This window comes from Petaurus breviceps, unplaced genomic scaffold (genome assembly GCF_028583685.1).
Source record: "Petaurus breviceps papuanus isolate PSGF00001 unplaced genomic scaffold, PetGlider_PUasm1.0 186, whole genome shotgun sequence".
NCBI lineage: Eukaryota > Metazoa > Chordata > Mammalia > Diprotodontia > Petauridae > Petaurus > Petaurus breviceps.
The window spans coordinates 20,396,031-20,419,143 of record NW_027185798.1 but is presented as its reverse complement, the minus strand read 5'-3'; the positions used below and the strand labels follow the sequence as shown (position 1 = coordinate 20,419,143).

At 41.3% G+C, this 23,113-nt stretch overlaps 1 protein-coding gene and 1 pseudogene across 1 annotated transcript in view; both read right to left on the bottom strand.

Moving 5' to 3' along the window:
- Positions 1 to 1,138: 1,138 nt before the first annotated feature.
- Positions 1,139 to 1,888, bottom strand: LOC138162097 (small ribosomal subunit protein uS5 pseudogene; annotated as a pseudogene).
- A 3,461-nt stretch (positions 1,889 to 5,349) lies between these two features.
- Positions 5,350 to 23,113, bottom strand: part of TMIGD1 (transmembrane and immunoglobulin domain containing 1) — a 19,790-nt gene continuing 2,026 nt past the window's right edge. The window contains exons 2-7 of the mRNA XM_069089179.1: positions 20,796 to 20,894; positions 19,586 to 19,864; positions 14,004 to 14,282; positions 6,983 to 7,086; positions 6,571 to 6,611; positions 5,350 to 5,459 (exon numbers count right to left, since the gene is read on the bottom strand). Of these exons, the coding sequence (XP_068945280.1) occupies positions 5,456 to 5,459; positions 6,571 to 6,611; positions 6,983 to 7,086; positions 14,004 to 14,282; positions 19,586 to 19,864; positions 20,796 to 20,877 (789 nt within the window). The 5' untranslated portion in view covers positions 20,878 to 20,894 and the 3' untranslated portion in view covers positions 5,350 to 5,455. The remainder of the gene's footprint in view (positions 5,460 to 6,570; positions 6,612 to 6,982; positions 7,087 to 14,003; positions 14,283 to 19,585; positions 19,865 to 20,795; positions 20,895 to 23,113) is intronic.

The window sequence follows — 23,113 nt, the reverse complement described above, 5'->3', positions numbered from 1 at the left end:
TATATGTATGTGTATACAAGTGTATATATGTATGCATATCTGTCTTTATGTGTATGTGTTTATATATAAATGTATGTATGTTTGTATGTAGGAGTATATATTTATATGTGTGTCCAAGCTTAATTGTAGCCTGGGGGGAGTGGGTTCCAGGGAGGGGAGAAAAAAAGAACAAAGTAAGAAGCACACAGCAGGGAGCAAAATAAAATTTACAAGGAAGCAAAGGTAAGATGGGCAGTTCTCAATGCAATGTGTAGTATTTATTATATAGGCTTTCTTGAAACAGAAATTTATTGCTGTGTATTTTGAATTCTCTCTTACATTCTGTTGTACATGGGACAATGCTTTTTGTTTCTTTTCTAATTTTGTATTTAAGTTTCAGTGTTTAAGTTTATATTGTTTCTTTTTCCTTTCTTATTGTGTATTTAAGTTTTAGTATTCAATAAAAAATTTTAAAATGTGTATTTAGCATTTTATTTTCTTCCAATTACATGTGAAAACAAATGTTTTATTTATTTTTAGTTTTCAATATTCACTTTTAAAAATTATTAATTAATTTATTTTTCTTTTCAACATTCATTTTATACGTTTTAAATTTTCTCCCCTCCCTCCCCCTCCCTCTCCAAGATGACTTGTAATATAATGTGGCTCTACATATACATTCCTATTAAACACATTTTCACATTAGTCACGTTGCATAGAAGAATCATAATGAACAGGAGAGACCATGAGAAAGAAAAAACAAAAGAAAAAAGAAAATAGTCTGCTTCACTCTGCATTCCGACTCCATAGCGTTCTCGGGATGTGGACAGCATTTACCGTCATGGGTCCTTTGGAAATGTTTTAGATCCATGCATTGCTGAGAAAAACTTGGTCTATTAAAAATCAGTCATTGCACACTGTGACTGTTTCTATCAACAGTGGTCTCCTGGTTCTTCTCACTTCACTCAGTATCAGTTCATATAAGTCTTTCCAGGATTTTCTGAAGTCCACCTATTCATCATTTCTTCCTTCCTTCCTTCCTTTCTCTTTCTTTCTTTCTTTCTTTCTTTCTTTCTTTCTTTCTTTCTTTCTTTCTTTCTTTCTTTCTTTCTTTCTCAGGCATAGTTCAATTTATTTGTTTATAAAAGAAAAAAAAAACTTATGTGCTTGCCACAGCAGCTGCCTGGGTCCTCTGGACAGAGTGTGAGTCTTCACGAGATGGTTGGTGAATTCCTGATAAGGAGACTTAGTGAACACAGTCTCCTTCCACAGGTCTGGGGTTAGATAGCTGTATGTTTTGGAGATGGCATCAAAGGTAGCTTTAGCAAAGTTGCCCAGAGTGGCAGTACAGCCTCTTGCAGAAGTATAGCAGTCATCATTTCCAGACATCATCAGGAGCTTCTTAGGCACAGGAGCTGAGACAATGCCTCTAGAGGTGGGGATCAGGTGCACCAGAACTGACCCATATCACCTAGTGACCTTGCAGGGTACTGTGTGAGGCTTGCCAATCTTATTCCCCCAGTAGCCATGTCTCATGGGGAATGATGGACAGCTTGGCCAGAATGATAGCACCATGAATAGCTGTGGCCACTTCCTTGGAGCATTCAACACTCAGACCAACATGGCCATCGTAGTCACCAATGGCCACAAAAGCCTTGAGCCTGGTATGATGTCCAGCTCTAGGTTTTTTCTGAACAGGCTTGATCTTCAGAATCTCATCTTTCAATGAAAATCCCAGGAAGAAATCTATGATCTCAGACTCCTTGATAGGAAGCAAGAAAAGATAGATCTCTTCCAAAGACTTGATCTTCATGTCCTTGACTAGCCAGCCCAGCTTAGTGACAGGAACCCACTCCGTGTCTTCAGCCTTTCCTCCCCAGGCCCTGCGGCCACAGCCCCAGCCTCAACCTTGGCCCCCACTACCAAAGCCACTGCGGAAGCCTCCCCGACCTCCGACTCAGAGACCCTGGAGCTTCCCACACCTCCTGCAGCACCCACCAGTGTTGTCCGCCATTTGGTGTTCACTAGAAGTAGAACCTGGTCATCATTTCTTAAAGCCCAATAGTATTCCATTACATTCATATACCATAGCTTGTTTAGTCATTCCCCAATTGATGGGCATTCCCTCAATTTCCAGTTCTTGGCAACCACAAAAAGAGTTGCTATAAATATTTTTTGTACAAGTGGGTCCTTTTCCCATTTTTATGATCTCTTTGGGATACAGCCCTAGAAGTGATATTTCTGGGTCAAAGAATATGCACATTTTTATAGCCCTTTGGGCATCATTCCAAATTGCTCTCCTGAATGATTGAATCAGCTCACAGTTCCACCAACAATGAATCAGTGTTCCAACTTTCCCACATCCTCTCCAACATTTATCATTTTCCTCAACATTCACTTTTTAAAAAATTTTGAGTTCTAAAATTTTCCCCTCCCTCCTATCCCCCTTCCCTAAGACAGCAAGCAATCTGATGTCGGCTATGCATGTACAATCATATTAAACATATTTCCACATTAGTTATGTTGTGAAAAAAGGATCAGAACAAAAAGGAAAAACCATGAAAAAGAAAAAACAAAAAAGAGAGAAAATAGTATGCTTCAACCTATATTCAGACTCTACAGTTCTTCCATCATGAGTCTTTTGGAATTGTCTTAGAACATTGCATTGCCAATAAAAGCTAAGTCTAACAAAGCTGGTCATCACACAATGTTGCTATTACTGTCTGCAATGTTCTCTTGGTTCTGCTCACATCACTTAGCATCAGTTCATATGTATATATATATCAGTTCATAGTATTCCCTCACAATGATATACCACACCTTGTTCAATCCTTCGCTAATTGATGGGCATCCCCTCAATTTCCAATTCTTTACCACGAGAAAAGCACTGCTGTAGACATTTTTGTACATACAAGCACTTTTCAAAGCATAACTTTCCAGGTTTTTCTGAAATCTACCTGCTCAGCATTTGAAAACAAATTTTAACATTTGTTTTCAAAATTTTGAGTTCTAAATTCTCTCTCTCCTTCCCTCCCTCCCTCGAGGAGAAGGCAAGAAATTTGATATAGGTTATATACGTGTAATCATGCAAGACATATTTCCATATTAGTCATGTTGTAAAAGAAAACAAAGACAAAAACCAAACCCAAGAAAAATAAAGGAAATTTTTTAAAAAGTATGTTTTAATCTGTATTTAGACTCCATTAGTCCTTTCTCTAGGGATGGATAGCGTTTTTCATCATAAATCCTTCAAAGTTGTCTTGGATCATTTTATTGCTGAGAATAGCTAAGTCATTCACAGTTAATCATTTTATAATATTGCTGTTACTGTATATAATGTTCTCCTGGTTCTACTCATTTCACTTTGCATCAGTTCATGTAAGTCTTTCCAGGTTTTTCTGAGAGTATTCTGCTCATCATTTCTTATGCACAATAGTATTCCCTCACAATCATATACCACAACTTGTTCAGTCCTTCCCTCATTGATGGGCATCCCCTCAATTTCCAATTCTTTACCACCAGAAAAGCACTGCTGTAGACATTTTTGTACATACAAGCACTTTTCCTTTTTGTTTTCTTTTGTTTTTCTCCTTTGGGATACAGATCTAATAGTGACTGGTTTGTTGTTGTCCTTTGTTTTAAAGAGGACCAAAATGACATTATTATATTAGAGTCAAGTTACAGTGTGTCCAACTGTGGCTGACCTGACCAATATAAACTGGCAAAATAGTTCATATGAACATTTGGAGTGGATTCTCTAAATTTGCACATCTCTCATTTCTTTTGAGCTACTTCATTTCTGCTTTGCTCATAGAGCACAGTGCCTTCTCTGATGAGGGCACACCATGCTGGGCAGTCCTGTACCAGTGTCTCCCATGTCACACAATCAATTCCAAAGTTCTTAAGAAAGACCTTGAAGGACGGCTAGATGACGCAGTAAATAGAGCACCGGCCCTGGAGTCAGGAGGACCTGAGTTCAAATCCGACCTCAGACACTTATCATACACATATACAAAAAAAAAACTAGTCATGTGACCTTGGGCAAGTCACTTAACCCCAACTGCCCTCCAAAAAGCAAAACAAACAAACAAACAAAGACCTTGAGAGTGTCCTTGTATCATTTTTCTGACCACCATGTGAGCACTTGCCTTGTGTAAGGTCTCCATAGAATAGTCTTTTTGGCAAGTATATGTTTGGCATTTGAACACCATGATATTGCTGTGTCAAAGGGTATAGTTTTATAGCTCTTTGGGCATAGTTCCAGATTGCTTGACAGAATAGTTGAATCAGTTCCCAACTCCACCAACAGTGCATTGGTGTTTCAATTTTCCCACATTCTCTCCAACATTTTTCACTTTCCTTTTCTGTTCTATTATCCAATCTAATGGTGTGAGATAGTACTTCAGAATTGTTTTAATTTTCATTTTTCTAACTAAGAGTGACTTAGAGCATTTGTCATATGGTTATAGATAGCTTTGATTACTTCATCTGAAAACTGAGTGTTTATAACTTTTGGTCATTTATCAATTGGGGAATGGCTCTTATTTTTATACATTTGACTAAGTTCCCTATAAATCTGAGAAATGAGGCCTTTATCAGAGACATTTGTACAACTACAAATTGGGAGGAGAAAAGAAATTGGTATTGGTGATGCACACTGGCAAAAAATCAAGGGGGAAAAACCACAGATTTATCAGCTTTAAGGAAAGATGGGTATTTTAGTCTAAATATGTCCAATGGGCATAAATTGATTCGTAACTAATGCATAGCGCTACAAATTGTTGTGCAAAAAAGAGGGCAGGAGGTGCTTATAAACAGACATTGTCTTTGGCCTAATCTCATGCTAATCTTAGGTGCACATAAGTGAATAAAGTGAACCCAGGATTGAGAAGGTTCCAGATACAAACTAAATGGAAACTCAGTTCAGTTGAGTTAATATGCTGTGCTAGGAACTGAGATTAAGATTAGAAAAACAAAACAAAACCACAAAACATTCTCTGCCTTCAAGGAGTTTATATTCCATAGATAGGAGTGGGGGCCACCATCTGTACAAAGTAATTGGTTGCTAATAACTGGGAAGCTTAGGAAAGGGCCCTACTTAGAGATGCTGTCTGAGTTATACTTTGAAAGGAGTCAGAACTTCTAGGAAAGGGGGACTAAAGAGAAATGAAAAAATGTGGAGGTGGGAAATGGGATGCTGTGCAAGGGCAAGGATCATTACTACCTTAACCCCTGAGGAGAAGCCTTGTCCAAATTCTAAGATTTCCTCTGTTTCCGTTCAATCCTTCTCCTCTTAGTGCCTCAAATTAGCCAAAAGAAATAGACTGGCACTAAATGATTAACCCAACACCACTTCATCATCACACACCATCCAAAGGAGCACATTTTAATAAAAGCAATGAATACACAAGAGACTCCCCACCCAGGGAGGCCCTGGTACTTCTTTCTTCTTGCATTAGAAAGGCTGCTTGATTCTTTACCTAAAATCAGAAGGAAGCACAAATGAGTGCTAAAAACTCCATCAATGGGGAAATGTGGCACATGGAACATAGGGGAGAACTCCAGATCTTCCAAGGGTACCATGCTTCTCTGCTCTGCCCACTGGTTTCTCAACTTTGATGGGACCAGTGGTACTGACATAGATCCCAAAGAGGAAAGAAATCTAGCACTGAGGATGCCGTTGGCAACCTCAGCCTTGCTCCCAGCCCTAGCACGAAGGAGTTCGACCTGGGTGTCTTCTCCTGGGGCAGGCCCTCTCAGTCACTGACACCACATGGCAATAAAAAGCCAGTTTCATAAGCCAGAAATTTCTCAAAAGGAGGTGAAGGTCTGAGGCTGAAGGTTGTGCTTAGGTCCAGGCAGCCTGCCAACTCAACTTGTCCTTGGTAGCCTTACCTCACCTCTCTTCCTACTAAAGGTAGGCATATTCTCAGATTCCCTTCTTCCCTCCTCCTCACCCCTCAAACGGAAGGATTTCCCAAGGAAAACCATCCACTTGGGTTATCAGTAGAGTAATAACTGTGGGGAAGTGATGAAGACAGTCTGTCCAAGTGAAGTCATTCAGAAGAGAGGCTGAATTACCACCCCACCCCCCCCTCATTCAATCATTCAACTGAAGATCTCTAAATTCTCCCAACCACCAGCTTGTAGGAGGCAGAGGGGCAAAACAATAGGGAAAGTGGGCCCTGGGACAGGGAGAACACATCCACAGAACCTTGGGGAAGCAGCAAGGCCAAGGAACAGGAGAGGAATATGAATGCAGGGAAAGCAAGCTGCCATGGAGAGAGATGGCTACTTCCACTGGGACCCTGAAACAAAGCCCCATTATCCCACCTTAGTTACAGCTTGTTGCCAGCTACCCTAAGTAGGTCTACTTATAGAAAATCATTGGGGCGGCTAGGTGGCACAGTGAATAGAACACCGGCCCTGGAGTCAGGAGCTGGGTTCGGATCCAGCCTCAGACACTTAACACACACACACACACACACACACACACACACACACACAGCCATGTGACCTTGGGTAAGTCACTTAACTCCAATTGCCCTCCAAAAAGCAAAAAAAAATTTTTTTTGATCCCCAAATACTTACAAAGATGTATTACTTTGAGATTTCTCATCTTTAATGCAGAGCTAAAAGCAAACACAACAGAAATTATTTTGCATGTCTGAGGGAGCATTACCTTTCATTTTAGCCATATCATTTAGGACTTTAGGGACATGGAAGGGACCTCAGAGGCCATCTAGTTCAAGCCTCTTATTTTACAGATGAGGAAAGTGAGGCCTATACAGATAAAGTGATTCCCCTGTAATCCCACCAGTAGTAAGTGAAAGAGTTGGGTCAAAACTCCCAAGTTCAGTGCTTTGTTTTTTTTTCCCCACTTCACCCTTCCCTTTGGAAAGGAAACAGGATAGAAAATCACTCCTAGTTCTATATAATTAGTCGTCTGGTTTTTGGATGTTTTGGACACCTCCCCTCCCCCTGTCCTAGAATTCCCAGGTACCTTCATTATCTTTTTTCTTCTTGCAATCAGTCCAAACAGTATGGTGAGAACAACCACCACAATTGCAGCAATAATAGGCTCGATGGGAACAGTGATTTTTTTATCTGTTAAAAATTCATATATAGATCACAAGGAGGAATGGAAGGTGAGATCATGGAATATCTATATTCATATAGTCATGCACACACATGTATATGCACTTCAATGGTTTATTACTTGAAGCACCTGTGAGATCACTGGGGTGGCCATTCCTACCATCAGCATACATTGGGCCCCTCTATGGCTCCACAGACTGACTTGAGGAATTTTTGCATGAGAAACAATTCACCTCCTGGGTCCAGCCTCGTGATAAGTCTTTCCAAATTTAGGCTGGTTTTCAGAGGATGGACTCACTGTCCATTTCCAGATCAGTTGCCCTAAACCTCTCCAGCCTGGCAAGATCTGACAAAATGTATGCTTTCCTGAGCAGCCTTCTACAAAAACTGAGGGTCGCCCCCTTGCCCTGACCCTAGGATTCTAAGTCCTCTCCTCTGTTGAGCTGTGAGTTCCTTGAGGACAAAGACCATCTTTTGCCTCTCTTTGTATCTTCAGTGCTTAGCACAGTTCCTGGCACACAGAAGGTACTTAATAAGTGTTTATTGATTGACCAGCTGACTCCATCTAGAAGGCCATCCAGCCTAACTACTGTGTTTTACAGTAAAGATACTGAAGTTGAGAGAGATGAAACAGCTTGCTGTGGTCACCCAGGTAGTAAATTTTAGAGCTGGGACTTGAACCCAAATCCAGAGTTCTTCCCATTGAATCACCCTGCCTCTTGGAAGCACTGGGAGAAGATGTTAGTGCAGAGGGATGCCCTATTTATGTCTATGATGGGCATATGGTAATTTAGTGCGTAGAGAGCTGGCCTTGGAGTCAGGCTGCCCTGGGTTCTAATGGTTGGAGCCTATCTCTGATACTAACTGGCTCTGTGACTCGGAGTTAATTACCCAACCTTCTGCTGTCCTGGACAGCTTTCAAAGGTTGCTAAGTTGTGGCAAAGATGCCCACCTTCATTAGGGGATGATGTTTCTTACCAAGAGTTTCTTCCTCTCATGAAATCAGAGGTTAAAAATATTTATACACGTGCATGTATCTACATATATTTTGTTGAGACTCATGATTTCATCAGTGTAAAGTTTAGCATTAGGAAAACTCCTAAGAATTTATGTGATCTGCCCAGGGTCACACAGCCAGGATGCATCAGAGACATGACCTGAACTCAGGTTTTCCTGACTTTGAGGTCAGCTCTCTATTCACTATCCACTACACCACCACTGCCCATGAATAACTGACTAAATGAATAGATAGGTAGCTGGCTGACTGACTGGCTAGATAGAAAGATGAATGGATAGGGAGATGGGTAGAGAAATAGATAGATGAATGGATGGACACAGAGAGCCAGATGAATGGGTATGGAGATGGATAGAGAGGTAGAGAGATGGATGGACAGATAGATGAATAGATGGACAGGGAGATGGGTAGATAGAGAGGTAGATAGCTGGATAAATAGATGGATGGATGATAGATACTTGGATAAATAGATGGATGAATGGATATAAATATGGCTGGCTATATAGATGGATATGAATAGACAGATAAATGAATAGATAGATGGATAGAGACAAAGAGATGGATGAATAGATGGGTGGTAGATATACAGATAGACAGACATAGGCAGGCAAATAAGGCCATGACATACCGTGTTTCCCCGAAAATAAGCCCTCCCCTTACTGTGTAAGATTTCTCTAAAATAAGCCCTCCCCCGAAAATAAGCCCTATTGAGATTGCTACTGCCCCCCCCCGTGAAACGCACGCCGCGCTCCGAGCTGCATCCAATCAGAGCTGCAGCAGTGAGCGCGTCATCCTGTTCTTCCCCAGTGATTTGCTTATTGAATAAAGGTACATTTTTTGGTTCACATTTACCTGTTTATTAAAATTGCTGTCAATGTTCATTAAAATAAGCCCTCCCCTGAAAATAAGCCCTCTGGTGTTTTTCTGTCCAAAAAAATTAATAAGACAGTGTCTTATTATCGGGGAAACACGGTAGTTGATACATGGGGAGTCACAAACACCTGGGTTCAGGTCCCACTTCTGACAGTTATTAGCTGGGTGACTGAGAAAATCATTTAACTTCTCTGAACCTTAAGCAATTATATAATCAATCAATCAATAAGCATTTATTAACCATCAGCTATGTGCTGTGCATTCTGCTGGGTATTAGAGATATAAGAACAGAAGCGAAATAGTCCTTGCCTTCAAAAAGCTTACAGCCTATTGAGAGGGGGTTGCAAAATGTTTACAGATAAATAAACATGATATATAAAATAACAGTGATTTGTTTGGGGGTGGGGTGAGTGACCACTAACAGTTTGTCGAATTGGAAACATTCTCTTGATGTATATGTCACTTGAGCTGAGCCTTAAAGGGAGCTGGGAGTTCCAAGAAACAGAGGTGAGGATGGGTGGTGAGGATGGAGAGTATTCCAGGCCTGGGGGAATCATCTGTGCAAAGGTGGAGAGGCTGGAGAAAGGTCACACAAAAGGAAAGCCAAGGAAGCTAGTCTGGCTAGAATATAGCGTACATGAAGAGGATTGATGTGTAATTAGCCTAGAAGGATGGACCAGAACCAGATTGTGAAGAGTTTCTGATACCAAACAGAGAAATTTGAATTTTATCCTAAGGCAATGGGGCAACCCTGGAATTTCTCAAGCAACAAAGCAACACAGTCAGACCTCTGTCTTGAGAATATCCATTTGGTAACTGTGTGGAAGATGGATGGGAGAGGGAAGAGAGTGGATGCAGAAGCATCAATTAGCACAGTCCTGGCCAAAAGCAATGGGCATAGTTTCAATGAGTAGAGAGAAGGGGTCAGGTGAGAAAGTTTCTCAGAAGATGAACTTGATAAGACTTAACAGTTAATTGGATATGAGAGGTGAGAAAGAGTAAAGAATTGGGATGGCTCCAAAATTGAAATTATAGAAGCCTGAAAGAAATCAGGAAGCTAGGGCTTAAGGGGAAAGATAATGAGTTCAGTTAGGGACATATTATGTTTGACATGTCTATGGGTCATAGGAATGAGATGTCCAGTAGGGAGTTGGAGATCGGAGACTAGAGCTCAGGAGAAAGATGTCAGCTGACTATGTAAATCTGGAGGTCATTTGCATAAAGATGTTGGTCTAATCCTGGAAAGCTGAGATGAGATCACTTGGGGAGACAACAGAGAAAGAACAAAAGAGCTCTGGGGTAAACCCACCAGTGTGGGGAAGGACATAAATGATGATTTCTCAAAGGAGACAAAGAAGGATTGGTTGGTCATGTAGAAAGAGAACCAAGACAGGTCGGAAAAAAGTATCCAAAAGGAAGAGAGTAGTCAGCAGTGTAGGGCATGGCAGCAAGGACTGAGAAAAGGCTGTTGGATTTAGCAACAAAGATTGATGGTGACCTTGGAGAGAAAAGTTTCAGTCTAATGGCGGGGAACTAAAGTGGAGTATGAGGCACTGAAATTATAAATTGTAGACAGGTTGAGATCAGTATTGGTGGCCACAAAAATCATAGACCCTTGAAATACCATGATGTGTATAGATTCATGGTTGGAAACCAAAGAACATGCTAACTGAAGTTGATTATGCAGCCTCTTTACCGACCATTTTTCATGAGGAGGTAATATGGTATGGAAGAAAGAACACTGGCTTTGGAGTTCAAATCCTGGGTTCAAATCCTGCCTCCTAGAGTGACTTGCCTGTGTGACCTCTTTGTGGTCCTCTTTGGCCTCTGATGTGATTAGATCAAATCAATCAAAAGCACTTATTTAGGTATTTTTGATGTTTCAGGCACAGTGTTAGGCTATAAGGATATAGTAACAAAAAGCTGAGTCTCAGTGAGTTCTTGTCCAGTGACCCCTGAGGTCTCCCCTAGATCTATGATCCCATGACTAGATGGTCTCTGAAATTCTACATTCACTCCCCTCTGTGGATAGTTTTCAGGAGTAAATAAATCAAAATTTTTTGGCTGCTCCTTTCCTGAAGTGATTTCTCATAGGAAGGCAGGTTGGGTGGGCCCACTGGAACAGCTGTGTTGTTGCCTCCCCTGGTGACCATGATTCTTGATCTGTTCAGTTTGGGAGGAGGCAGAATTTCCTTACTTTGCTGATGGGTGAATGGTTCCCTATGTAGTCCATCCTGGGAGGGATAACTTAATTAGGAGTATGAAGAAAGAAAAGTGGGTGCTTCTGGAAAAGTGACCAGCCCAGAAAACTGAAAACCAGCTGGGATTTCTAGCCACCCCTGCCTATCTCAGCTGGAAATTTCAATCTCAAATCTTGGCTGAGAATCTCAGCCAGACCAGGCTTATAAAGCCTTCTTTCCATGAATGAGATCACGTTACTTCATGGTACCTGATTTTAAACTCACATTAATGCCAACCCACATAAAACTGGTGTTTTGTGAGATTTTCCCCCCATTTTCACCCTGGTTCTTAGAAAATTATTTCCAAATATGTGGGCAGAAGTCTATACTCAAGAAAAGATGTGTAGTGTCCTTCTTAATCAGTCCATCCAGCTTTTTTATTAAGCATCTAAACCTCGGTGCTACAGAGGGCAGAGAGGAATTGAAAGATTGATATTGGACTTGGCATTCTAGCCTAACAGCAAAAGTTATAACAATGACAGTTTAGGAGGAGGGGAGGAAGGTTGGTTACTGGGCTACACAGAAATAAGGAAAACAAGCAGGTTTGGAATATCTCCACCCAAATCAGGATCCTACACACCTCAAAGCCAACTGGGCAACCTGCCTGACACATCAGTCTCATGTTTCTTGCTCGACATGAAGCAACGCCTACGCCATTGCTTTCTAACCAGAAAGAATTAATTATATCAGTGTCTAATTTCCCCATCTCTGAGTGTGGGTTCATTTTACTATTTGCTGGGATATTGCTTCCCAAGGCCTTTGTAAACCTACAAATTATGGGTGAAGATGGTAGCTGGAAATCTTATTATGGCATTTCCTACTCTGCCTCCGGTCTTGTTTCTTTGTGGCTTGCATCTAGAAGGCTTGTTACCCTCCCCCGCCCCTGCCCGGGGCAGTCACTTCCTTTCCCAGTGAAACAACTGGGTCACCACTGAGGTAGGGAATCAATCAGCCTTTGCTCCCCACCTCCTGTTTGATCAGAACCATGTGGCCACTAAGAGAGACAAAAGATCCAAGCCTTATGGCTGAGCCAGCCAACTTTCCATGGGTGCTCTGGTTTTGGAGGGGAAGGAGACTGGCAAAAGTGCTTGAAGTGAGAGGCATCCATATACTCTCAAAGCACGGAGTTAAAGATGTATCTGCTTTTGTGATGAAGGAACAAGAGGTTAGGCCTACTTGACTGCACATAGTTCACTAGTCCCATACCAGGAAAAATGCATGTCATCATTTTCAGTTTTTGCTAAAACGGGTGTCTCATTTTTCCCTTTGTTCATACAAGAAATATGAGAAGGAAAAAAACCAAACCATGCAGTACTTCAGGTGGACTGTTTGCACAGGCCATAAACCTGGGCAAACCAAGCTTATTGGGGAGCAGTTTAACTTTTCACAGCTGTTTCTGCTACCCCAGTATACTCTGGATAACAGATGGTTCAGAATGAAAGAGTAACCCAAGGCCAGATCTGGAAGGGACTGGAGAGATCAGCTGCTCTCCTTAATAGATTTTTTTTCTGTTTGTTTTTTCCTGGGATCATAGATTCCAAGCTGGAAAGACCAGAGATCAACCCAGCCAATGCAGAGAAGTGAAATATCTTACCCAACGTCAATCAGGGAAAAATGATGGAGTCAAGGTCCTTTTATTACAAATCTAGGGCTCTTCCCCCCACCCAATTCCCTCCCTTTACTTCCTGTTTCTCCCTTTACTCATGTTTCAATGACCTTGGACCTGAAAATTCCAGAGGCTACTCCCGTCATTCTCCAAAGCAATTCAAGGAATGTTTTCCTTAGCATTTCAGGCACCAAGTTTATCCTCCTGCACTAATTTGACTTGGAGGAGAACCTTTGGTCAAAACAGAGCTGGAAACAAAGACTGAATTTTCTTAGTTAAAATTTCAATTTCATTTAAAAGTGACCAGGATCTTTAGAGGCAGACACCCTTGACTGGGTCTGTGTTTTAGCTCATGGCATCACAGAGTTAAATCTGGAAGGGATCTTGGCACTAACTCGTTCAACCACCTCATTTTACAAGTGAGGAAACTGAGATCCAAGTGACTTGCTTGAGGTCATGCAGGTTCATATGATTTAGAGGTAATAGGAACCTCAGGTTTCCTCTAATCCAGGGGTGGGGAATTTACAACCTTGAAGCCACATGTGTCCTTCTAGGTCCTTGATGTAGCCTTTTGACCGAGTTCAAGTTTTACAGAAACTTTTATTAATTTATCCTTTATTGATCTTTTTATTGAATTTATTGGATTAAATTTATCTTAATTTATCCTTTTATTAACAGGAATTGTTCTCTGAAATTTGGATTTAGTCAGACGGCTGCACTTGAGGTCCTAGAGGGCCACATGTGATCTCAAGGTCGAAGGTTCCCCAACCCTATGATCCAACTCCCTCCTATTGCAGATGGGGAGAGAGAGGCTCAAGGAAGTGCAATAATTTGCCCAAGGTCAGAGGCAGGATTTGAATCCAGTCCCTCCAAAGTCAGTGCTCTTTCTACTGTAATAGGTATGAATAACTGAGGCAGAATTTAAACCCAGGTCCTCTGACATCATGGTTAGTACTCTTTCCATTATATCAGCTGTAAGTGGCAGAGGAAAGATTTGAACCCAAATCCTTTGCCTCCAGTTTCTGTGTTCTTTTTCCTGCACTAGAGTTTAATTCCAGGTCAAGGCTGGAGGTGAGAGTGGAAAATCTTCATCATCATCATTAATTAACATTCAAATGCCTACCATAGATAGGAAACCATTTTACCTTCTACTTAGGAAGCCTCTCATCTCTTTCTTTGGTGCATTAGTTACCTTCAATGATCAGGTGGAAATCCTTGACCTCCAGGTTCAGAGACGAATTTGCATGGCAAGTGTATGTCCCGTTGTCAGATTTCAGGACGTTAGAGATGGACAGCTGGAATAGCTCACTCGTCTGATATATTTCATGATGGTCTTTCTCCAGATTCAGGACACTGTTGTTTCGGTACCATGTCATTCGAGCCTGGGGATTGGACCTAACAGTGCAGTCTATTTTTATGCTTTTTCCTTCCTCGACTATTTGGCGATCTGTCCCGTTCAGAATAGGTTTATCTGCACAGTACAATCAATTGAGTTTAGTTAGTGGATTAGCAAGGTTTTGCTTAAAACTCTATGTTGTGACAATGCATTGTTGATGCTGCAGAGTTAGCTTTATCCTAAGGATCTAAGGGTCTCATCCACAAGGAGTTGGGAGAGACCTTGGAGTCCATTCAGAACAACAAACATACAAATTCATTCATTCCACATACCCAACAAGAGGCCATTAACCTTTGGTTGAAGATCCTGCCTACCCATCAAGGCAGCCCATTTAGTTTCTCAATATCTCTAATTATTTGAATGTTTTTCCATAAGTACAAACTTAAATTTGCCTTCTTGCAAAGTGGAAACACTGCTGGATTTGAAGTCAGAAATGGAGCCAAATTCTCCCCTTCCCCAGGGAACTATTTCATTTGTCCTTGGAAGCTTGCAGGAGAGGCTATAATAGCATTGTAGTATGTAGAGCAGCCATCTAATATCTGTTCTAGATATTAGGTCTCTCTTGATGAAGCCTAAGATTTTATCCACTTTATTGACTGCTATATCCCACTTTTAACTCATATTAATCTTGTAGCCTACAACTAAAAATCAGATCTTTTTCATATGAGCTGTTGTCCACCCATACTTCTTCCATCTTCTATTTGTGAAGCTAATGTTTTTCAATCCAAGTATAAGTCTTTACATTATCTACATTAAATTACATATTGCTAGATTGGTGCTACATAAAGGATACAGAATTTAAGAGTCTGAAGACCTGAGTCTTCAAGACCAACACTGTCACTTACTACCTGTGTGAACATGGACAGGTCATTGATCTCCCTCAATTTCTTCATCTGTAGAAGGGTCCTTCCAGTTTTAAATTTATGACTCTACTTGTTACCCTAATAAGTTAATTCAACTCCATAAACATTTACTATTCACTCTCTCAGAAACAACCCCTGGGAAGTGCAAAGACAAAAAAGAAAGGAAAGAGAAAAAGAAAAAGAAAATGAAACAAGAACTTCCTTGAAGAAGCTTATATTCTCCTGGAGCTAATTCATTCTACTGTGTTCAAATTCCTTTCCTTCCTTGGGCCTCAGTTTCCTAATCTACAAAATGAAGAAATTGGACTAAATTATCTCTCAAAATCTCTGACAGCTCTACATCTAGTATCCTGGCATACTTTACCTTATAGCTCATCCCAGCTTTATGGCTAACTTAAACAAACATATTATCCTTAAGTCTTATCCTAGTTAATGTGTCTATTTTTTGCCCTAGTAGGGTAGAGTAAAAGACATTAGAACCAGAGGAGCTGGGTTCCAATCCTGCCTCTGATTATTTCTAACTATGAGACCTTGGGCAAGTCATTTGACCTCCCTTGGTTCTGTTTCCTCACTTTCAAAATCAGGAAGATGGGGGGGGGAGGGGAGAGGTCCCTTCCTGCTCTATAGCTGTGCTCCAATACACAAGGACTTTAACAGGTAGAAGAATTGACTGATTTGAATTTTCCCTTCATTTCTATGCCATGTCCATCATCTGATGGAGGTGCAAACTAGCAACAGAGAGGCCAAAAGGAGGGCAGCATGTTTGAAGAGAAGGAGGAGGGGAAAAGAACCACAAAATTCACACAGTGAGCGATTACCCTAAGTATAATGGAGGATTAGGGACGGCAAGGTGGCACAGTGAATAGAGCACCGGCCCTGGAGTCAGGAGGACCTGAGTTCAAATCTGGCCTCAGACACATAACACAAAAACTAGCCATGTGACCTTGGGCAAGTCACTTAACCCCAATTGCCCTCCAAAAAAGCAAAAAAAAAAAAAAGAAGAATGGAGGATGGGCTATGCTATGAATAGTTCCTTTGAAGACTTGGCTTTTCAGAATTCTTCTCAATGTGTTTGAATTCTACTAAGCCTAATAGAAATGGCACATGGATATTCTTTTGATGTGTGGGATGATACTGGGAAAAGGCAGATAGTTTCCAAATGCCCTATATTGTTGTGTCCTAAAAGTTTATTTTGGAAGGCCATACTAGATAAGCTTTATCTCTTTCTCTCTTTCAAAGGCCCTGCTAGGTATGCTTAGTCTGTCTCCTCTCCTCTCCTCTCCTTTCCTCTCCTCTCCTCTTCACTCCTCTCCTCCCCTTTTCTCTTCCCTTCCCTTCCCTTCCCTTCCCTCCCCTTCCTTTCCCTTCCTTTCCCTCCCCTTCCCTCCCTTCCCCTCCCTTCCTTCCTCTCCCCTTCCCTCACAAGTCATGTAAATTCTCTGGACCTCAGTATCTTTAAATAAAGGTCCCTTCCACTCCTAGATATGTGACCCTATTAACACCACATCAGAGCTGTTCTAGCTAACTGAAACTAAGTCCTGAATGAGGGAAGAATGGAGAGGGAAATCCAAAGCATGGAGCTCTACTGAAGAGGAGGTTAGGATTGAATGGGTAGCATTCTACTAGCCAGAGTACAAGGAGGGGGTATATTTGATACCTGAGAAGAAGTGAGGGATCTTTCAGTGAAGGGCAAGAAAAGAGTAAAGACACAAGAGGAACCAAAAAGTGAATGTGGTCTGATTCAGGCACACCACAGTAGACTATTGTTTTTAAGTCATGACCCCTTGTGGGGTTTTCTTGGCAGATACTGGAGTGATTTGCCATTCCCTTCTCCAACTCATTTTATAAATGAGAAAACTGAGGCAAGCAGGGTTAAGTACCCAGGGTCACATAGCTAGTGTCTGAGGTCAGATTTGAAGATGAGTCTTCTTAGTTTCAAACCCAGAGCTCTATCGACTGAACCACTAGCTGCCCCAAGCACAGTTGACTATCACCTCCTTAGTCTATCTCTCTCTTTTTTTTTTTTTGAAGCAATTGGGGTTAAGTAACTTGCTCAAGGTTACACGGCCGGTTATTATTTCTGGGTGTGGTGCTAAGTATCTGAGCCCGGATTTGATCCGGGTCATCCCGACACTGGAGCCGGTGTTCTTACTCGCTGAGCCGCCCCTAAGCAATCCGGGTTGAGTAACTTGCTCAAGGTTACACGGCCAGGTGTTTCTGGGTGGGTGCTAAGTGTCTGAGCCTGGGATTCGATCTCCAGGTCTTCTCAACACTGGAGCCGGTGCTTTTACTTGCTGTGCTACCTGGCCGCCCCGTCTATATCTCTCTTAATACGATCTCAAACCATATTGATAGAGTCCAAGACCATCTTTGGGGGCTGCTATATCATACTTTTGATTCACATTGAGCGTGCAGTCGATCTCCACCTATCCCCAAGCTCTCTTTCAGATGAGCCCTTCCCCATCTTGTGCATGTGTTGTGGTTTTGTTGGACCACAATTGGAAAATAGCAGGTACTGGGGAAAGAACATTTCCCAGATCTACCATTTGCCACCTGCATGCCCTTGAACAAATCACTTCCCTATCTGTGACTTTCTATTGGTCCTTGTTAAATTTTGTCTCGTTGGGTTTAGCCTGAGACTCTCACCTGTCTAGACCTCTGGGGAATGCTGCCTCAGTCATCCACCATATAACTTGACCCTTCCAGCTTTGGGTCACCTGCAAATTTGGTAAGCCTGCCATCTGTGACCTTTTCTAAACCATAGGGTCATAGATTTAGAGCTCACAGAGGCATCTTAGAGGGCATCTAGCCCAATGATTTTTAAATTTTATTTACTTATTTTTGCAGAGGACACTGAAGTCTGGAGTGGTTAAATGTCCAGGTCAAACACATAAAAAGTGACAGAGTCCAGATAGAACCCAAGTCCTCTGATTCCAAGGACAGCTAGGTGGCCCAGTGGATAGAGTGCCAGACCTGGAGTGAGGAAGACTCATCTTCCTGTATTCCAATCTGGCCTCAGACACTTATTAGCTGTGTGACCCTGGGCAAGTCAACCCTGTCTGCCTCAGTTTCCTCATCTGTCAAATGAGCTGGAGAAGGGAAATGGCCAACCACTCCAGTATCTCTGCCAAGAAAACCCCCAAAGAGGTCATGAGGAGTCAGACACGCCTGAAAATGACTAAACAGCAACAACAACCTCTTATTCAAAACCCAACTCTCTTTACGCTGCACTACAGTGCCTTCATGTGCCATTGGGAAAAGGGTTATATGGCACAGAGCCAAGAGTGGAGACCATAAGCACTCTGCTGGAGACCTCCTTCGAACCTGCCACTGAATCATTGATGACTACTCTTCAGGTTTGGCCATTTGACCAATTCTTAATATTTCTAATGTTCTAAATAAATGTCATAACAATGTTGAGTCATTTCAGTTGTGTTTGACTTCCATTATAACATCCCATTATATCATTAGAAAGCAAGCAAGCACTGAGTGTTGTGCCTAGTACATAAGCTCTTTATAAATGTTAACTAGCATTATCATCATCATCAGTCCACTTACTTCCACTATTAAGTTCTAAATCAGGAACTGGTAAACTATAACTGTGGGGCCACAGCTGCCCCATCACCTCTGTTTATACATCCCACCAGCTCCTGGGCCACACAAATGGTACACTTTTCAAATATACAGCTGGCTTTTTTATGCCCTTGGAGATGAAGGTAAGATTGTTTTCTTTCTTTCATTTCAAGCCCAGTATAAACTCAGGGAGAAAATGAAGCAAAGGGGGTTTGCTTCTTCCAACTATGGTCGGACAAGTAGGCTCATCTGATACACAAGGAAGGTATTCACCTCTGACCTGGGCAATTGCAATAGCTTCCTAGTGGGTTTCCCTATCTCAACCAAAGTGACTTTCCTAAAGTACAGGGCTGACCATGGTCCCCTGCCCCTCAGTTAATTCCAGTGATCTCGTCTTGACTCTAGGATCTAATATAAACCTCTCTTGGGCATTGAAAATCTCGTCACAACCTGGCTCCCTCCTACTTTCTCACTCTTCTGATGCATCATTCCCCTCCATATACGTTGGCATCCAATGCTGGGCACACATGACACTCAATCTCCCACCTCTGTCTTTGCCCTGAGTGTCTCCCACTCCCACTATGTACTCCCTCTTCAGCTCTGCCTCTTAGAATCAGAGACTTCCTTTATAATTCAGACCAAGTACCACCTTGTACAGGAAGTTTTCCCTGATTTCACCCTCCCTGGGCTGCTAGTGCCCTCTCTACCAAAACTACTTTGCATACATTTAGTATACATAAGTGCATAAATTGTGTTTCTATTTCAGACATATGTATTATCTCTCTACCCCATAGAATGTAAGCTCTCAGAGGGTAAGAACTGTTTCACTTTTTGTCTTTGTATCACCAGCGCATAGCACAGCACGTGACACATAGTAGGTGCTTAATAAATTCATCTTAACTGATTGTGATTAGAGTTAGGGCTGCTCCTCCCTCAACTTACAAATGACATTCAAAGTCACTGAGATGTTCACGGATTCGTTCCGTTGCAACATGCAGGTAAAGGTGACTCCATTGTCATCCTTATCGACAGGAGAGATGCAGATGTCACTGGAGTTGATTTTGTTTTCATCTTTCAGGTCCACCATCCTGTCTTCCCGGTACCAGAGTAACTCTTCCCTTTGGTTATGATTCTGAACTGCACATTTCAGAGACTCCGAAGCACCAGGCATGGTTTTCAGGATGTAGTTTTGAGTGTTGTTATTCACAGTTAGAATGACATCTGGAAACACACACCCACAGAAATTATCATAAAGACAGGTATAGGTCCGGAAGGTATCTTAAAGGTTCTCTAATTCAGAAGTGTCCAAATTAAAATGCAACTGGGAAATAGTTTTTAAAGTAAGTAAAAATAAAATAGAGCATAGATAATGTTAATATGTGATTTTCTATGTCAATATGGCAGCCTTCAGGAATCCTTATGTATGGTTTAGTGGCCCCTTTTCTGTTTGAGTCTGTTCAACCCCTGTATTTTACAGATGAGGAAACTGAGGCAAAGAGAGATTAAGTGGCTTGCCCAAGAAGCCAAGCTTGATCTTACCCTCTGATTCAGCAATATTATTGCTATGAGTTTAATCCCACACTTATAAAAATAATTGACTAGCTTATAGTTCATGCTTTCTGTCTCTTCCTTCCTTTGGGAGAGCCGCCAAATCCTTCCCAGGCTTTTTTTATCTCTTACCTGTGAGGTGGTATAGGGTTTGATTTTTTTCACTGGTCACTGCCCTTTCTAAATCTATCCCTTTTCTCTCTGGAGATTTAATCAGCCTTTGTCCTGTTATAACAATTAGGCCCCCTTTTAGTCTAGGGGCAATATAATGGCCCTTAGGTTCACAGTGGTCCCCTCCCATGTTGTTTTGTGTAGTTTATATCAGATGAGAAATTAGTAATGCAATCATAATGGTTAAGAGCCCCCAGTTAGGGATGGTTAGAATAATACAGATGAGAAAAACATTAACAAGGCAACCAGCATTGTTCCAGAGAGCAGATTTTGTTAATAGATAGTATGTGCCAACAAATGTGGTTTCTGTATCAGATGGTTTTACTTAACTATTTTTCATTATGACAAAGAAGGGTCCTATGGTAGGTATCATATTAGAAAAAAAACAAAAGGAATCAATAGAACTTATTTTTTTTAAAAGATTTTAACTTACTCATTAATCCACAAGGCAGAAGTAAAATCAGTAAGACCAGTGACTCATGGCTCTTCATTAGACTATTCTTCTCCCAGGCCATCTTTAGCAATGTCAAATCTGTCAGGGGGGAAAAAAGAAATTCTGTATTTAGAAAGTGCTTTGTAATCATGTACCAGGAGACCTGTGTTTTTGTTTTGTTTTGGACAGAGCCTGTGATTCCACTGGTACAGAGAGTTCTCCCCTCCCAGGGCAGGTCAACAACAATTCTGAAATTTGGAGTCTCAAGAAAGCTGCCTAGTGCAGTGAGAGGTTAAGTGCCAGCATCTCACAGCCAATATGTTAAAATGTAGACTCATAGGTTCATAGATTTAAACCTGAAAAAAGACCTCAGAGGTCATCTAGTCCAACCCTCTTGTATAACAGATGAAGAAACTGAGGTCCAAAGAAGTTAAATGATGCCCAAGATCATAGAGGCTGTAGTAAGTGGCAGAACCAAGATTTAAATCCTCTAACCCCAAATCTAGCATGCTTTCTGCTGTACCACCATGGGCCCTGTGTCAGAAAAAGGACTTTAAGCCAGTTCCTACTGACTTTGAAGCCATGGTAGGCTACCTGTAAATGCTTTATATTCAGCATAAAAAAGTTCCAACTGAGCTACAAATTTAACAGTTTTGTTCTAGCTTGAAGTCCAAAGTACTTTCAGCATTGAGAAATTGTAACAAAAAAATTAAATTTCTGGGGGGCATTGGCCTGTAGAAAGTGGGGTATGAGATATAGGACAAGTGTGAGGAAATAGAAACAAATACATTGTTCACTGTAGAAGAAATCAAAATATATAATATATTATTTAATATATATAACATATAATCGGAATATAAATTTAACTATAGAGAAATAATGCGCATATATATAGCTACATAGAAATAATGCCTCTATAGAGAAATAATATGGCTTCCTTTTTCATTCCCAAGTGGGAAATGGGGATAATAGGATCATAGATTTAGAAAGATCTTAGTCCGTCCAATCACCTCATTTTACAGATGAGAAAGCTGAAGTCCAGAGAGGTTAGTGCACTACCCAAGGTCACACAGATAGTAATTGAAAATCGACCCCAAACAGGATTCCAAATGCTAAAAGCATTTTCCATGCCTCAGTGGTAGAGAAATAAAGGAACATAACACCTAGTTAGCACAAAGAATTAAAGTGGGAAGCTACAGTTATGAGCTTCTTCCCAGTCAAGCTCCATCTTTCTTCTGCTCTCTGTGTTCTGATGTCCTTAAGTCTCCACCCAGTGCAAGGGTAGGGGGCATTGTGAATAGCATTGCAAATTTGGGGTGAGAGGAGGGATAACTTTTCTGGTGTTGTGCCTTCCTGGTTTGTGCTGCTCCTGGTGTAAAACTTGTTAGTTATAACTCTGGTCTGAGCAATCATCATGTTGATCTGGTAAATCCCTTTCTTGGATCTTTGTTGTCAAAAGGGTTTTGTTACAGGTGGATGTTTCCATGATTACCCCCAAATCCACAACTCAGCTGCTGGTGCCTTGGAATAGAGGCACTTTCAACATAATCTCTCTATTCCAAACAAGATTTTTAAAAATTATAACTTGTCAGGGTGGCTAGGTGGTGCAGTGAATAGAGCACCAGCCCTGGAATCAGGAGGACCTGAGTTCAAATGTGACCTGACACTTAACACTTACTAGCTGTGTGACCTTGGACAAGTCACTTAACCCCAATTGCCTCCCAAAAAGCAAAAAAAAAAAATTATAACTTGTCCAAGTCACTTTTCTCTCTTTGGGCCTCAGTTTCTTCATCTGTAAGTTGAACGCTTAAGTCTTTTCCAAGCTCTGAAGTGCTAGGACTATGACAAAGCCCCCTTGCTCCTATCTCCATGCTTTTTTGTGTATGCCTTTCCCCCATCCGCTCTACCTCCATCTGCATCTGGAACCACACCTAGTGTGATGTGAGTAGAACCCAGTCCACATCGGAAGAGAGGATTCCCTCTCAGAGAGCTTGAAATCATAGGTCCAGTTTGTATGTATATGTATGTGAGAAACACACATACACATGTATGTATGTATGTATTTGTGTGTGTAGAGAGAGAAAGAGAGAAGAGAAAGAGACAGTGAGGGGAGAGAGAGAGAGTATAGTGATTATATATATATATATATATATATATTTATATATATATATATATATATATAGAGAGAGAGAGAGAGAGAGAGAGCCTTGTATAGTGATTGTGTGATCCTAAGCAAGTCACTTAAACTCTCAGTGAATAGAATTCCCTCATAATCATCTCTTCTCTCTCTCTCTCTCTCTCTCTCTCTCTCTCTCTCT